General features: G+C 42.3%; 1 protein-coding gene across 19 annotated transcripts in view; it reads left to right on the forward strand.

Moving 5' to 3' along the window:
* JAKMIP3 (Janus kinase and microtubule interacting protein 3) overlaps positions 1–15,389 on the forward strand; it is an 89,621-nt gene that overhangs the window by 44,465 nt on the left and 29,767 nt on the right. For 10 of the 19 annotated variants that reach the window (XM_055721196.1, XM_055721182.1, XM_055721188.1 and 7 more), the window contains 8 exons: positions 5,058–5,273; positions 6,903–7,022; positions 7,456–7,602; positions 8,485–8,616; positions 9,125–9,160; positions 10,305–10,364; positions 11,808–11,936; positions 13,468–13,596. In XM_055721196.1, the coding sequence (XP_055577171.1) occupies positions 5,058–5,273; positions 6,903–7,022; positions 7,456–7,602; positions 8,485–8,616; positions 9,125–9,160; positions 10,305–10,364; positions 11,808–11,936; positions 13,468–13,596 (969 nt within the window). The remainder of the gene's footprint in view (positions 1–5,057; positions 5,274–6,902; positions 7,023–7,455; positions 7,603–8,484; positions 8,617–9,124; positions 9,161–10,304; positions 10,365–11,807; positions 11,937–13,467; positions 13,597–15,389) is intronic. The other 9 variants (XM_055721195.1, XM_055721191.1, XM_055721189.1 and 6 more) reach the window with 3 other exon arrangements.

A 15,389-nucleotide genomic window follows, 5' to 3' on the forward strand; every position in this document is an offset into this window, starting at 1 on the left:
TAGAATCATTCTTTGGCCAAAGTTGGAGCAGAACCACACTGCAGAATGAAGATTTTGGTAATAAATATTGCATGTGTCCTTGTTTAACTGAGAACAGATGATGTATCGTCTCCTCTCATGTCTGACGATTTGGCAAGGTTATTGGAACAATGGTCATGCAATGCAGACAGCGATCACCTTTTGATGAGGATTAATTCTGGAAGAAGATGGGAGAGGAGAAGTTTCCTGGGAGGTACCTTTGCACAGCCCATGAACCACAGCTACTGCTGTCCCGTGGGACAGCAGTGCTAGGCTCTGCCCAACAGCTTCCAGGCACAGGTGATGGCTGGAAACCAGTTTCTTAAGGTTTTCTCAAGGATTTCTTAATGTCTTGATTGTTTCTTAAGGGTTTCTTAGTTGCTTCAGAAGAAGCAATGGGATAGCCACCACTTTTTTTCTAATGTCAACAAATGATGATTCTTAAAACCCATGCAACCTGTGAGATTCAGGAAATTCAGAGACTAGAGTGGGTATTTTCACCTCACAGCTGAGTCAAGCTGAGCACATGAGGCTACCAGAGCCCCCAGTGTGCCCACCCCTCCTCTCCTGCACCGGGCCACAGACGCAGAGTGAGCCAGTCCAGTAAGCTGCCTTGGCAGAAAATCAGCCATGGATGTGAAATAGGACAGTTTTCCCGTGGATCAATGTGATGAGCCAAGTTCTTCTATGGTATGACCTAGCAATGGCATAGGATTTGGGAAGGAGAGGCAGGCTGTGGGATCGGCTCTTCTGATGGGGGGTTACTCTTGCCTCATGGCTATAATGCAATGAGAAATTATCTTCAGGAGGAGCTCATTGCAATGCCTCTAGCAGCAAAGTCAGCATGAAACGTTCTCAGCTTTCATTTCCTCCCTCAACAATGAAAGAGATGCATCAGTTTGCAGCCCCGTGCTGCCAAGAGGCTCAGTAAAATGGGCTGGGGTGTTCCTGGGAGCCGCAGTGTGGATGTGGGATGTGAGAATGGCAGAGATGCCTGTAAGGAGCATTTTGCTCTTCTAAAAATAACATCATGTACTTTGCAATGTGCAGCTTATTATTGCAATATACATAGTAATGTATATTACAATGTTACAGTAGTGTGAGAGGTGATGACACTGCATTTGTTTCTCATCTGTACTGAAATATGGAGAATTTTCCTTGGTAAAAAAAAGAAAAAAAAAAGAAAAAAAAAAAGACATTTCAGCTTGCTCCTGTATTGTATTGGTTGTGTTGCCATTGTTTGCAGTGGTGGGAATCACACAACTGTGTTGTGTGACAGCCTGACTTAAAGGTGCAGTAGGAATATTAGCAGGTTTACAATGCCTCAAATTAGGTACGTTAACTAGTCAGCAGTATCACACTGCAGGTATGGTCCCACCACCTCCCAAGCTGTCTGCAAAACAAAGCAGAGCGGTTGATATAAATGTGCAGTATCAGGACACTGACCAGAGTTATCCTTGTAGAGTATTTGGCAAAAACTGGTGAACTTCATCTAGCTGGCTGTTGCTGAGTGACATTATCACCAGGACAAAGAGGCAATTGCATCTATTTCTGGAGAGGGGAGGTGAAGGCGCGCGCCGCAGCGTGCAGGACCTGCACCCTCTTCTGCCAGCCTGCATGTGCACCCTGTCTCTCGGGGGGTGTAATGCCGGAGGGCAACCCCATCTCCTGTCATCTGCCATCAGCCTGGCTGGGGGGCCTGGCAGCTCAGCCCCCTCTGCTCCTGAGGCTCGGGGCAGGTCTCCTCGCCTGTCCTAATTGCTGGCTAACACCGTGCCCATGGGGAAATGTTGGTCATGGAACAGCCCCAGCTGGACGGGGGCTTCTCCTTTGCATTTAAAGCTGCTGCATGCAAACAACTGGCTTTTATCCAGCTTCAAAGGCAGATTTCTGGGGTGTGTAGCCATGCTCCTGATGGCCTCTGTGAATTTGCAAAGCGGCAAAGGCCCCAGGAACATTGCAAGTAGAAATTTCCCAACCAGGGAACCTACATGTTGGGTTTACAACCATGATGGAAATACTACATTTAGAAAAAAATGTGACTTAAAAGCAGCTGCATGTCAGACCGTGTTAGGTCTGGGTAGCACAAGGAGGGATTAACAAATTTAACTTTGCATGGGATTATGTTTGCATAATTAGCATCAGCTGTGCTCATGGGCTGGTTATTAATTAGCACTCTCACATCAACATTCATCCCACGTCGAGGCAGCCCGCTAGAACGAAAGCAGGAATACCCACAGCACAGCACAGGGCATCCTCTCAGGTGGTTGGATGCTGTGCTCCTACATGCTAACGCCCTTTCCCAGGCGCTGCTGGTGTCTTAAGCCATCAGACACAGGGGTGGGAGGAGGAGTCCCACTGGTCCTGCACCCACCGGTCCCGCACCCATCGCAGAATGAGGCTGGGGTGTGCAACAGCCTGGCGGGGTGCGTGCCTGGGGACCAGCACCTCTTCCAGTGAGTTGCAAGTTGTTTCTTGTCTTTACATTTTCTTAATGTTACTAACACTAGGAAGAAATGTGCTAAATAATATTTTTCAGTGACATGATTCCTTCGATTTGTACTATTTCTACAACATTTCTGTTTAACGATAGGCTGCGAACGTCAAATTGTTATGTATATTTCATGAATGTGAATTTAATCATATGAAGGAAAATGTGAATGCTGGTATTTCCTTTGTTGTTTGTGAAGGTTATGTTTAGAGTTTTTTTCTGGAAAACAAACCATTTGTGAAATAGCGTGAAATATTTTGTGTTTTTCTCCAGTTTCTTTGTTCCTCCTAATTTAAAGTGCTACCTATGGTGGGGCTAGGTTAACAGTTGGACTCGAAGATCTTAAATGTCATTTCTAACCTAAACAATTCTATGATTCTATGTTGTAACATGTCTTTGTTTTCATATAAATAGGGATCAACTACCCAATATTCTGCTTATCTTAAACAAATAATCATTTGATGGTGTGTTACCTTTTCATCTATACCTCCATTTAGATTTCTGCCTGATGAGGTATTTAGCAGTGAGACCTCAGGAGGCATTTCTTTGTTTCATTCAAAGTTACTAGACTGTTTTCTTAATGGAAATTGCAGAAAGCACCTTTAAAAAAATGGTACCCAAAGGGCAATTGATTTGTTCCATTTTACTAAAAGACCCTAAATTGTGCTTAACCTTGAAACGCTGTTTCCACACAGGTATTTATGAGGTTTGTGCTGTCTTTTGGCAAAGGCTCGCTGTTTCCTCAGGGCAGTGTGGGATCTCTGTGGGCTTGTGGCTAGGTTCTTCCTTCCTATGGCTACCGCAGGGGATGACCACCTGGGCAGCGCAGCCCCTCGGGAACGCCTGGGCTCTCGCCTGGGGCTGGGGCTGCGGTGCTTCCCCCATGGGGTGTGGGGTGTGGGGTTGGGGGGGTCGTGGGGCAGTGCTCTGGGGGTCTGGATGCAGCCTCCGTGCTGTGCAATGGAGGGTCATTGTGCCCCAGCCAACTGTGTCCTCTCCTGTGGAATTTAAGCTGTAATCAACCCATCCACCCAAACACCTAATGGAAGTAATTTCCCACCACCATTACTGGGGGTGTGTAAACTGCCATCACTATCGCTTCCTTTTTCCCTCGGTGGGCCGTGTTGGCAGTTATTGGAAAGAAAGTACTTGGAGTGATCTGTTAATTCAAAATGTAATTTTTTCCCAGGTTTACAGGCAAAGCTAGCAAAGATAAAGGTATCAAACTCAGTTCTCACAAGGCAAGATGTTCTTGTGTCAAGCAGGCCACCTTTTAAAACTGATCTTTTAAATTAAATTTGTAAAGTCTCAAAAACTTATGCTAAAAATCTTATGCATTTATGATGTCCAAAACCAGATCGACAGACATTTTAGGGGATGTATATGATTTCATTCTTTCCATAGAATCATTATCTGTAAGCACATTTGGCAGCCCTGTGGCATGTGAGTGTAATTAATACTTTATATTCATGTATAATGTAGATGTATGCAATCCAGCTGGGAAGAGCCTGAGATTCTGCTGTGGTGTCGTACATCACTGCAGACACAGAAGAAGGTTTTGGGCTGTGCTCTGTAATTTTTCATTATTAGGCAGGGCACAGGCCACCCTTACCTGAACTCTAGACTCTGAGGGGTAAGCCATGGCACGTGCCCCCAGCCCACACTGCGAGCCACCCCTCCACCCCACACCTTGGGGCAAATCGCTCCATGCTGGGAACCTGGCTCAGCTTCGTGGAGAGGGAGCGTTTCATCCCACATTAGCATTCAGAAAAAATCCAAGTACACTGTCCCTTGGGAAATATTCCATGAGCACCTGCAAACTGACGGTGCCCAAGCCAGCGGTGATGGGCATGGCGCTCTGAACTCAGCGAGAACAGTGCAGGCAAATAGGAAAGAAGAGATTTAGAGATGGCTGGACATTTGTCCTTTGAGCACTTAATGATTTTGCATAATGTTTATTATGCATGAGCAAAACCTCTTATGGAAAGGAGATAATTAAACAAATTGCTCACATGGGAGACACTTGGAAAAAGAATTTTGAAAATTCACACTCCTGTGTTTTGAAAATTAAGAGGGTATTCAGGTTTTAATATTTTTCTTTTAAAATTATGAATCCAGATTTTCAAAAGGTGATGTCCAAGCTAAATGCTGCAAAAATCATTACAATATTTTGAGTGAACTGATCCAAATTGTAATAGGACTGTTAGGCTTTGATTTTTATTTTTTTTTTAAGCTATTCTGATATGGTACTAAGAATACGGATATTTCCCAGTCATTTTAATGAAAAAATTCCTGCTGAACAGAGATTTTATTCTGGGTGGCCCGCAGAAGAAGAGCAATGTTCCTAAGTTGGTTGAGTAATTAAATTTATATGTTCACTGTCAAATATTCGTTGCTGTTCTAATTCCAAGAGAGTGTTGTTGTATTTTCCATGTTGAGGGGTCTTGGCTCTGTGCAACTGTTCTCTGGCCACGCTTGGGGTCATAAGATGCTCTGTTGTCATCAAGCCACTGCCTGCCTGTGTGATTGTGTTCTGTTCTCCTTGTAGATGGAGGAGATTAAGTTTAAAGACAGAGCAGTCTACGTGCTGGAGAGAGAGTTAGGGGTTCAAGCCGGGCATGCTCAGAGACTGCAGCTCCAAAAGGAGGCTTTAGATGAACAACTTTCCCAGATCAAAGAGTCTGATCGGCATCTGAGCAGCCCCAAGCGGGAACTTCCTTATGCAAGTGGTGCAGGAGACGCTTCAGATCATTCGGGAAGCCCCGTAAGCACTTTCACGTGGTTTCACCTAAACGAACGAGCAGACAGAGTGACAAAATGGCACAAAGTGACAGAATCTTGATGAGTGCACCCTTGAGCAACAGCTTTCCCATAGCCGTGCAGGGGAAAGCCTGAGGCACCAATTTCTTCCTCTCGTTTGTTAGCCAAACCTTTGCGATTTAAAATGAAACCTTGTTATGGGAGAGCTTTTGCTTTTTTGTCGTTTTGTTTTCTGGTTTGTTTGGTTTGGTTTTGTTAGCAGGGTGAAATTTTTCTGTTCTTTTTCTCTTCCTTTTCCTCACTGTACCATACTTCTGCCACCTGCCTTAATTTTGACAGTTTGACACAATTTTGCCAACAAATGATGCAAATGCGTTTCTAACCAAGTAATGTATGTGTGCTAGCTTTTGGAACTGCTAACAATGGATTTTGTGAGCAGATAGACAATGCCAGTTTACAAAGAGAAACAGGGGAAAGTAATTGGTGCATGAAAGCATGGGAAAATCCTGCACTTCTCCTGGAACACCACTGCTAACTCAGGTTTTTGTGCTGCTAAGTGCTCTCGCTTTCAGTGAACCAGACAGTGAATGAAATACCTGCTAACCTATTCTCTCCTATTTCTTTTCTACAATGCAATATCCAGAACATTAAATTTTAGTCACCCTTTCACAATGGCTTTCTTAATATAATTATGGCACCTTTCTGCTTTTGCCTTAATTTGCTAATATTAAAATATCCTCAGCTAACTGACCTCATATATCTGACGTACGCAAATTTTCTTCATTGCTGATTCTCATCAAGATTTCTTTTGCAACAGCCTTAATTTTCTCAGTAGAAGTGTAAATACTTACACATGAGCAAACCAAACTATTTTATTCTTTGTCCCAAGCCTCTCCTGCACCTGTTGAATGAGGAACCCTAGACCTCCCAAAAGTGCCACCAGCACTACGGACACTAATTTGCTTGTTTCAATTCGTACTCAACTTCTGCCAGACACCAGAACAAGTCCTAGAGAAGGGGGAAACGTCTGTCACATTTGTAAATAGATTTAACTTCTCTCTGATTCTGAACAAGTACATGTCTACCTATATTTCTACTCATTTATAATTTGATTTAAGCATTTTCACTCAGATAAAGTACTACCCCTTTGGCCTCACTAGTGACCCTTTAGAACCCAACAAGGGCCAAAGCTTTATGGAAGAAGAGCTTATGCAATGGTATAATTGCATGAATTTTCCCCATCTGTACTGCAGTATTTTTAATAATCATTTTCTTACAATAAAGTCCTCAGAGTGGGTGATGTGTCTGAAGCACTCAGTTCAACAGCGGCATACTTTGGAAGCATTGCCTTAATTTTTGATATTTTCTTTTCTATTTCCAAGTTTACCATTCATGACTTTGTATTTGCATACACATACTTCTGCATTTGCATACTTTGTTACATTTTCACTCCTAACTTTCTGTTGGTCTCATCCTGCAGCTTTCAGTGGTCAGTTAGGTTGCATAGGTTACACTCTGCCGTGTAATGTTTGGAAATGTTTGGATTTGGGATAAGGAAAAGTTTGAACTTTAGAAAATTTTGATATTGCGTGTACACTTATGAACAGTTATTTGCAGTTGATCTTTGTTTTAGGAACAGCAGTTGGATGAAAAGGATGCCCGGCGTTTCCAACTTAAAATCGCTGAACTGAGTGCCATCATTAGGAAGCTGGAGGACCGGAACGCTCTGTTGTCAGAGGAGAGGAACGAGCTGGTGAGTGCAGCAATGGTTGCTGGTGAACGTGCTGCCATGGTTGTGCCTTGCCCCCAGGATGTCAAGATGTTTTCTCCTGGACTGTTTGGAAATCATTCAGGAGTAGCTGTTTCCTCCTTACACTCTGTGTTTGGTGGTAGGCATACCACACTCATCTTTGCTCATATAACAATGACATTTTAAGATGGCGTTATCTGGAATTATTGATTTTTTTAAAATAAATACATTCCCCACATGGTACACTTGTCGCACAGATTGAATATCTCATGAAGGAGGAACAGTCTGCTTCCCAATGGAAAATACCAAGAGTTTTTGATCAATTCTGCTTTGCATTAGGAGAAAATACTGCTCATGTGAGAGTTAAAGAAAATTATTAATATATTTGATGAAAAATGACAGCTCCCGAGGTGTTAATTCTCTCTTTATCTTCCAGTTGAAACGTCTTAGAGAGGCTGAAAGTCAGTACAAGCCCATTTTGGACAAAAATAAACGCCTTAGTAGAAAGAATGAAGAACTGTCACATGCCTTACGTCGAATGGAAAATAAATTAAAATTTGTAACACAAGAAAATATAGCAATGGTAAGTCTCCGTGTGCTCTGGGAAGAACTTGTAATATAGTACTCACAGGGCTGATGAAGTCAGGCATCATCCTAAACTTGCAAGTTCGATAGGAAACTTTCCCCTTCCCAGTGCTTGCTGTGGTGTTCTGTGGTGTGCTGCTGAGCAGTTTGTGGCTTGAACATGCTTTGTTTTGCACAAAATGTTTTAATTTAGCTTTAAAAACCAATAGTTCTGAAGAAAAGAAATTGCATGAACTTTGCACATTTTGACCAGGTGATGGCTCAGCCACCAGCTGCTCAGCTTCCACGTGGGCAGCCCTCTTCACCTTTGACTTTTGTACCAGAATCCCCTCATAATCCATAGGAAATCTGGACTTGTGACCCTTCCTTTTTTCCCAGGTGAATGTTGTTAGTGAGTGATAGTGGTTAGCAAGTAGATGTTGACATCACGTGAATGTGGGAGGGCTGAGGCCATCCCCATGGGTGCTGCAGCTCTGAGGCTGCTGCAGGTCAAAATGGATGAGGGCAACCCAGAGCGAGCTGTCACAATCCCTTCTCCTGCAGGAGAAAGCCACACGGCTCCTGGCAGGACTGAAGAGCCCATGCAGCTGAGCCGCTGCTAGCCCCCATCTTGGTCAGGCAAACAGGCGGGTGCAATGGCCCTGCATGCCCACTGCCCTCTCCAGTGACCACGAGCTTCACACAGCAGTCTGAGGAGCAGGACTAACTGGCGTGTTTGCAGCAGAGATGTAACGCTCAGCAAAAGGGAAGCAGGGTAGCTGCCAGAACAGCCATTAGGTTAGATGCATCACTAGCTGTGCAGGGGAGGGTTATATGCTGTTCTTTGGCAAAGCCTTCTGATCGTTTCTTCTGCGTGTGTGTGTGTTTGGTTTTTTGTTAGAGGCAAAGAGCTGGAACAATAAGGAGACCAAGCTCTTTAAATGACCTTGACCACAGCCAGGAAGAAAGAGAAGTTGATTTCCTGAGACTACAAGTTATTGAACAGCAAAACATCATTGACGAACTGTCCAAGGTGAGATGATGCTGCCGCGCTCACACGAGGCCAACTAAGGCCATAGCAGAAGAGCAGGAAGGCTAAGCAAGGGGTGCCTGGGCGCTCTGTGAGTGAATGGGCACAGCTCACAGCAGTGGAACATGGTAGGCATTTACAGGATGGCTAGTATCCGAATTGAATATAAGTTATCTGTGGTATAGTGTTTGGAAAAACCCTTTCAATCTACATTGCACTTGCATGACAGAACCATTGCAGGACATCCAGTAGATATGCTGGTGGCCAGATCCTGCACCTGTGAGAGAAAATGCCAGAGCTCCTTTAGCTGGAGACAGCATCAGGGCTAAAGATTGCTGAGTACAAGGGGGCTGTCTGCAATGTTGTGTTTGGGGTTTTGCTTCTTTGTTAACATGTTCTTACTCTTTGGAAACAGAAAAAAGTGAAATCATAATACTCCTTGAGAAAATACCTTTTTTAAAAAAAAAAATAACTGTACACTTACTGACATTATTTCATTCTTTTTCATTAGACACTGGAAACTGCTGGCTATGTGAAGAGTGTCATGGTAAGAATGATGTTAACTTCATCCTCATCTTTGTATGCTTTAAGTTGCTATTGACAAAAAGCATGCAGGGTATAATAATATTTATGCTCACATCTCCGTTCAGGCAGCAAGCTAACACACTGGTTTTCTCAGCGTAGATGTTGTCAAAGACCGTATCAGCAGAAGTTGTTCACTGGAGGAAAATGTAGTGATAGTGGGGCAGAAAGCCCTGGTGAGAGAGGAAAGCTTTTTTTTCACCATTGGGATGACCTCAGAGGCATCTGTGGCCACCCTGTCCCGACGGCCTGTAGCGAGCGCCCCCTATCCCTGGGACAGCTCTGCCACGTAGGAATTGCATTATTTTTTTTAGAGTCTGATTACTACTAGCTTTGTCTCACCCATGCTGGCATGTTCTCAGTCACTGCCCTTGCCTGACTCATCCACTTGTTATTCTCAGTAGAGATTTTGTGAAGTTAAGCCACTAATAGGTATTGATGAAATGTGTACTGTTTTGTTCTTCATTGCCAACTGTGCAGCAAAGCTTGGGCGGCCGAGCAAAACGAGCCTTTGATTTTCTTCTGTCACTGCTGCTGCTGTTAGAGTTTGCCGTTGGGCTGATGGTAGTGGCACATTATCAGTGTCCCACAATGTCTTTGCATCCTTTTACCAAATGGTTAACATGGAGGATTATGAGGGGTTTCCCTTTAGAACTTTACTTTCTGCAGTCCTGGACTTTGCCTATATTTTCAATCCAGAATAAAGACTTTTTTTTTTCCCAGTAAATAAATAAAAAATCGCCAAAATGATGAAAAGCATTATAATTTCCACTGACAGAAAAATTTCCTGGCAGCCATAAACGCTGAAACCTTTTTTCAGTGGGACTGGGAACCTGGAGCTCCTTAGAAAAGTCAACGGAGCCTGAAAGCGTCGGCTCTTTTCATTTTCAGGAACATAAAGAGCAATTGCTGCCTCCATATGGCAGACTTTGAAGATGTTGGAGTAAAACTAACATTCTGGCTGATGAAGGCATGATTATTTCATTTTGAGGCAGTGGCCGGCATTGACGTTACTATTTGTTGATTGCCCAATGACTGCTAGTACTGACACAGTTAATTTAAACAACAGCTCTCTGATAATAGTTAACACATGTATCTGATTCTTTCAGGAACGTGATAAGCTATTAAGGTATAGGAAACAAAGGAAAAAAATGACAAGAATTCCTAAGGTAAAAAAAACATGCTTGTATTGTGGTGTGCTGATGGGCATGCGGGCTTGGCAGGGTGCTCGGAGCACCTTGGAGCCATGTGGGGGAACGTTCTCCTCTAGGGTCTGCAAACGCATCCTAATCTTAAATCTGGGTCATGTAGTTCAAGGACATTCATAGACTGTATTGGGATATTCAGGAAAGACCAGGTAGGGTAGGGGGAACCGTTCACATTGCTCATTGCGAGCGTTTGCATGCTCTGCGTTCACCTCCAGCAATCCTGTGGGACTTCAGTGGTATGTGCTTGTCTTAAGATGAGACAGATTTTATGAATTAACACATCTCAAAATGATCTTTTAATGGCACTGCCTGAAAACATATGTAAGTTGTAAATAATTCATTATGGAGTTTAGTAACATGCAAAAATTGCTGGTTACAAGAAGGAACGGTTAGAGCTCAGGGAAAAAGAAAATGTTAGTTGATGAATATTCGGCAGGATGTTAATATAAATATTAACACTGTAATGACATCGTAAGGTATAATGTCAGGAACTGAGAGCAAGCTGTGTTCTATATATGAAGAATTCGGGTGGCGCTGGAGCTAATGAATCTATAAATAACAAGTTGCGGTCGATGTCAGATAACTCCGTAACTCCAGTCATCCCACAAATGGCATCCAGGCATTGAGAATTAGGTTTTGTCTCCTTGGAAACTTATCCCAGCAAACTGAAACAAAAAGCCAAGTTCCAAAAGTGTGTTTGTAAATCAACAATTAAATAACTTTAGAACTGCTTTTGAAATGTCGTCTTTGGCTTTCAAGCATTTAAAGATTTAACAGTAAATCTTTCTTTACCACCACTACCCTCATTCTTTTAAACACAAAACCACTTTGAGTGGAAAAGTGATTTTCTTCAAACTGTAAAAAATTGCTGTGGTGATTAACTTCAAATTTCCAAGAAGTATATTTCTTGAAAATCTAACTTTTCATGTGACAGTTGTGTTAATGACAGGAGGGACATCATGGTGATGACGATGTATTAACAAAAACGTTTCAGTATGCAACTCCCATCTCACACCGAGATGAACACACAAAGAAGTAAAAGCTCTGCCTTAGCTAGAAAAATCAGGAAGAAAATACATTAAAAAAAAAAAGGGGAGAAAAGGGCTTTGAGGTTGCACACTGTGATACTGAATAACAAATACAGCAATTCAGTGATTTGAATGGTTTTAGCTATCGTTAGAGCAATATCATGGGGTGAAAAAACTTTGTGCATGTACACATGCAAAGAACTGAATAATTTTTTTAAAAAGCAATAGAGTGAGAATTACCAGTAATCTGGAATTGAGGTTCTTCTGAAAGTCCAAATCCTGCAGAGGTGCAGAGTTCAGCCGCGTGTCCTGGCACAGCCGATGGCGCTGCTGCCGCATGGCGCGGCCACACTCGCTGACACCTTGTCTCTGTCAGAAGCCAGTTGTGGAGACGTTTTTTGGCTACGATGAAGAAGCTTCCCTGGAGTCTGATGGTTCCTCTATCTCATACCAAACCGACCGCACGGATCAAACCCCTTGCACGCCTGAAGATGACTTGGAAGAGGTATTCATTAAAAATGTGTTACTTTGTTTTGAACCCTTGCTACTATTTTTTAATGAAATTCCTGGTCTGTTACGTCTGTCATCTGTCACCTCTAGCTAGAAAATTTAAAATATTGTGTTCAATTTAATTCTTGTGTGTGTTGGTTAATATCTCTGGATTGCAAGTCTTCAGGAATTTCACAACTTCCAGACAAGCTGGAAATATTATATCCTAAGAATATTAGATTTATAATGAGCTGACAGGTTAGAGGTCTAAAAAGGCTGAGAAGCTGGACAGCCCTAGGAAGCTGTGTTCACACTGAGATTTACTGCAGGTTTGCACACCTATAGTTTCCTTCAGGTCCTTCTATTTGTCATTTTGACCTCGGCACAGAGCAGAGCCTTAAGCGATAAGGTATGTGTTTCTGGAAGGGGAAGCTAGCAACCCCACAAAGCACCAGCCCCAGAGGACAGGCTGTCCCCTCGCCAGTATATTGAGGTCATGACTTTTCTGGAGTCTCTGAACGCAGAGTACACAACAGGGCTGGTAATACAAATAATAATAGTTATTCCTGGCGTTTTGCAGGGCTTCCCTACAAATGTATTCCCATGTGTGTGTCAGATCAATGTACCACTACACGTTTCTGGGTTTAACATGACTCTTGTAATAAACAAAAAATTGCTAATAATAACTTGCAGTCTTTTTATCCTATGTTGGCTGCAATTTTTCATCTGCCATTTCCTCTGTTTCATGGGTTGTAATTAGATCTGTTAAAAGGGGAACCTGAAGAATTGCTATTTGCATTGTAAACAGTACAGGACTGGTTACCAGGTGTGTGCTGCACTGCAGGAAATCCGAATGTATTTTTATATGTATGAGCCTATTTATTTTTCATTCCTGTGTTGACATTTTTTTTTCCTTTTCTGATAGTACGAAGTTTATGCATGCAACCAGCAGTATAATTTCATTTCAGATCAAATGAAATATTCTGATCAACCTGACATGAAAGCATTCAGTCTGGATATTGTAAGGAGAGTGAAGAAGATGAAGGGTTCTTTTCATGTTGATGTCACCATTTCTACAAGTATTAACTCTAGATTAGTGTTTTAATAATTGAGTGAGACTGTCAGGATTGGCTTATTCCCCAGATGGGAAATCTTTTGTTCTTTCAAGAAAGTTGAATTTTCACCTTTAAATGTGATGACTTTGCCTGTTACAGTAATAAAGGGAGATTCAGTCATTAGTATGTTATATGGATGGCAAGTTTTTATCTTTCCAAGGTAGGAGGAATTATCTTTTTTTTTTTTTTTTTCTGTTCTAAATTGTGTTTTCTTGAAGTAAGTGTGTGGAAGAGATGTCTAGGGGAGAAAAGAGAAATAGTCCAAGGGCACATAAACAAGATCCTTAGTACTGTGCTTCTCAAATTGTGTTTTGAAAATAATAATTCTGGCATTTTTTAGAGAAAGTGAAAATAATCTACTCTTATAATATTTATTAGTTTCATTGCAGAAAAAAGGCAACTGGTGCAATACGTCTTTGTTTTTAATTCCAGGGCATGGCCAAGGAAGAGACAGAACTGCGGTTTCGGCAGCTGACAATGGAGTACCAGGCTCTGCAACGAGCATACGCCCTATTGCAAGAACAGGTCGGAGGAACATTGGATGCAGAACGAGAAGTTAAGGTCTAAATGGCTTATATTACATGAAAATAAAGGATTGTAATTGTATGGGGGATTCCAGTTGTACTTGCTTCAGTTGCTCTCAAGCTGACCTGGGCTCAGCCAGCCCCCCAGCACTCTGCCGGCTGAGTGCAGGCCGGGGACCTGGCTGCACGGGTGGGCGCTGGGGTCTCTAACTCCAGCTGGCCTGGCTAGCCTCTCCACAAAGTTCTGGTTTGCTGGAGGAACCACCATGGCTACAGTTTAGTCTTTTCACCTCTTTTTTTTTTTTTTTTTTTTTAAGAAATTCAGAGAACTTTTATGGAAAATGCTTAAAGTTAAGCTCTTTTTCTATAAAAATCTAGGACAAATAGCCTTAAATATTATTGGTATTTAATTCCTTCTGGGTTCTGTGTGATCACAGGATTCCTTATAACATGTTTAGAAGGTTTATAGCTGAGATTCTTTTTCTTAATTAAATTGGAAAGTGTCCTATGCTATTCTTGCCTGCCTATCTGCTCTCACAGCCTATGTGGCTTCAAACATCTGGCATAAACGATTACCTATATTATGATTAAGTTGTATATTACGGGGAGCTGGCGGGACCTATCATGCACAGAAGGCAAGAGTGAGCACAGTAAATAAGGGGACAAATTCTGTTCTAACAGTTTGAAGTTTAATAGGAGAAATGTAACTACAAAGTCTTAATTTGGCTCTGTATCTATTCTGCGAACATGTTATCCAGGAGCACTTGCAGTAGTTCAGGGTGAGGATGACAGTGGTGGGAGACACCCACATCACCCTGTCTGGTCCTCTGGTGGGGACACCTCCGGCAGCTGTGGCACAGCACCACACACCACCGAGCTGCGACTGTGCCAACCTCGGGCACTTCCCCGGCTCCAGTTAGGCATAAACCAAACAGCCAGATTCTTCTAGCTGAATTCTATCTTCACAACAATATTTTGGCTTTCCTAGCTATATAACTAGTCTGGTTTTCTTCCACGGACTAATTCAAAGAATTAGCCGGTAATTTCACCACTCTCTCCGCTGGTGAGTACCTCTCAGCCACCCAGATTCAGCAGCATCCCTTGTCTCCTAGCGACCTCCCTGTTTGGCAACTGTAAATCATCTCACTCTCTCTGAACGCCCCAAATGCATTAAAACTAACATTCCCAGAAGCAAGAATTCTGCTCTGAGGTGTTAAGGATTGTACATGTAAAGAAAATTGTAATGAAACCAGACATGCCCAGCTTGAAAAGTGACTTGATTTTACTTTATCCATAGTGAGACAAAAAGAGAGAATAATTAATACAAACAAATAAGGTCATTTTCATTGTAAATAACAAGATTAATAGAAGATCAATGCTTTGAGGGAAGAAAATGTTCTAAAAGCCAATATTTAAGAAATAAAACAACTAATAATAATTACATTTATTCTCCAGAAAACATGTGTAGGAAGGTGGTGTATATTTAAATAAGCTTGAAGCTACAAGTGTAGTAAAAAACTACACACAATACAGTAAGACCATGAGACAGGGTACTAGATACATAAAGGCCAGCACCGTTTGCCAGTTTGCAGCCTTACGTGTACGGTCTCTCCTGAGCTTTTTAACGTATCAAACATTCAAAGGATACAGGTGTGCCCAGAATTCTGGTATAATAATGTTTGATTGGTTTTGTGGAGAATCTTTGTATTACACTGGCTTTTTAAAACACTTTCTCCTCGAGCAGGGAAGGCTGCTCACTGCAGACTGCCATAACCAGCTGTAAAAAGCTGTTTATATTTTGCGGTCCTGCTATCTGCCCAGTGGGATGCC

This window comes from Falco cherrug, chromosome 9 (assembly GCF_023634085.1).
Source record: "Falco cherrug isolate bFalChe1 chromosome 9, bFalChe1.pri, whole genome shotgun sequence".
Lineage (NCBI taxonomy): Eukaryota > Metazoa > Chordata > Aves > Falconiformes > Falconidae > Falco > Falco cherrug.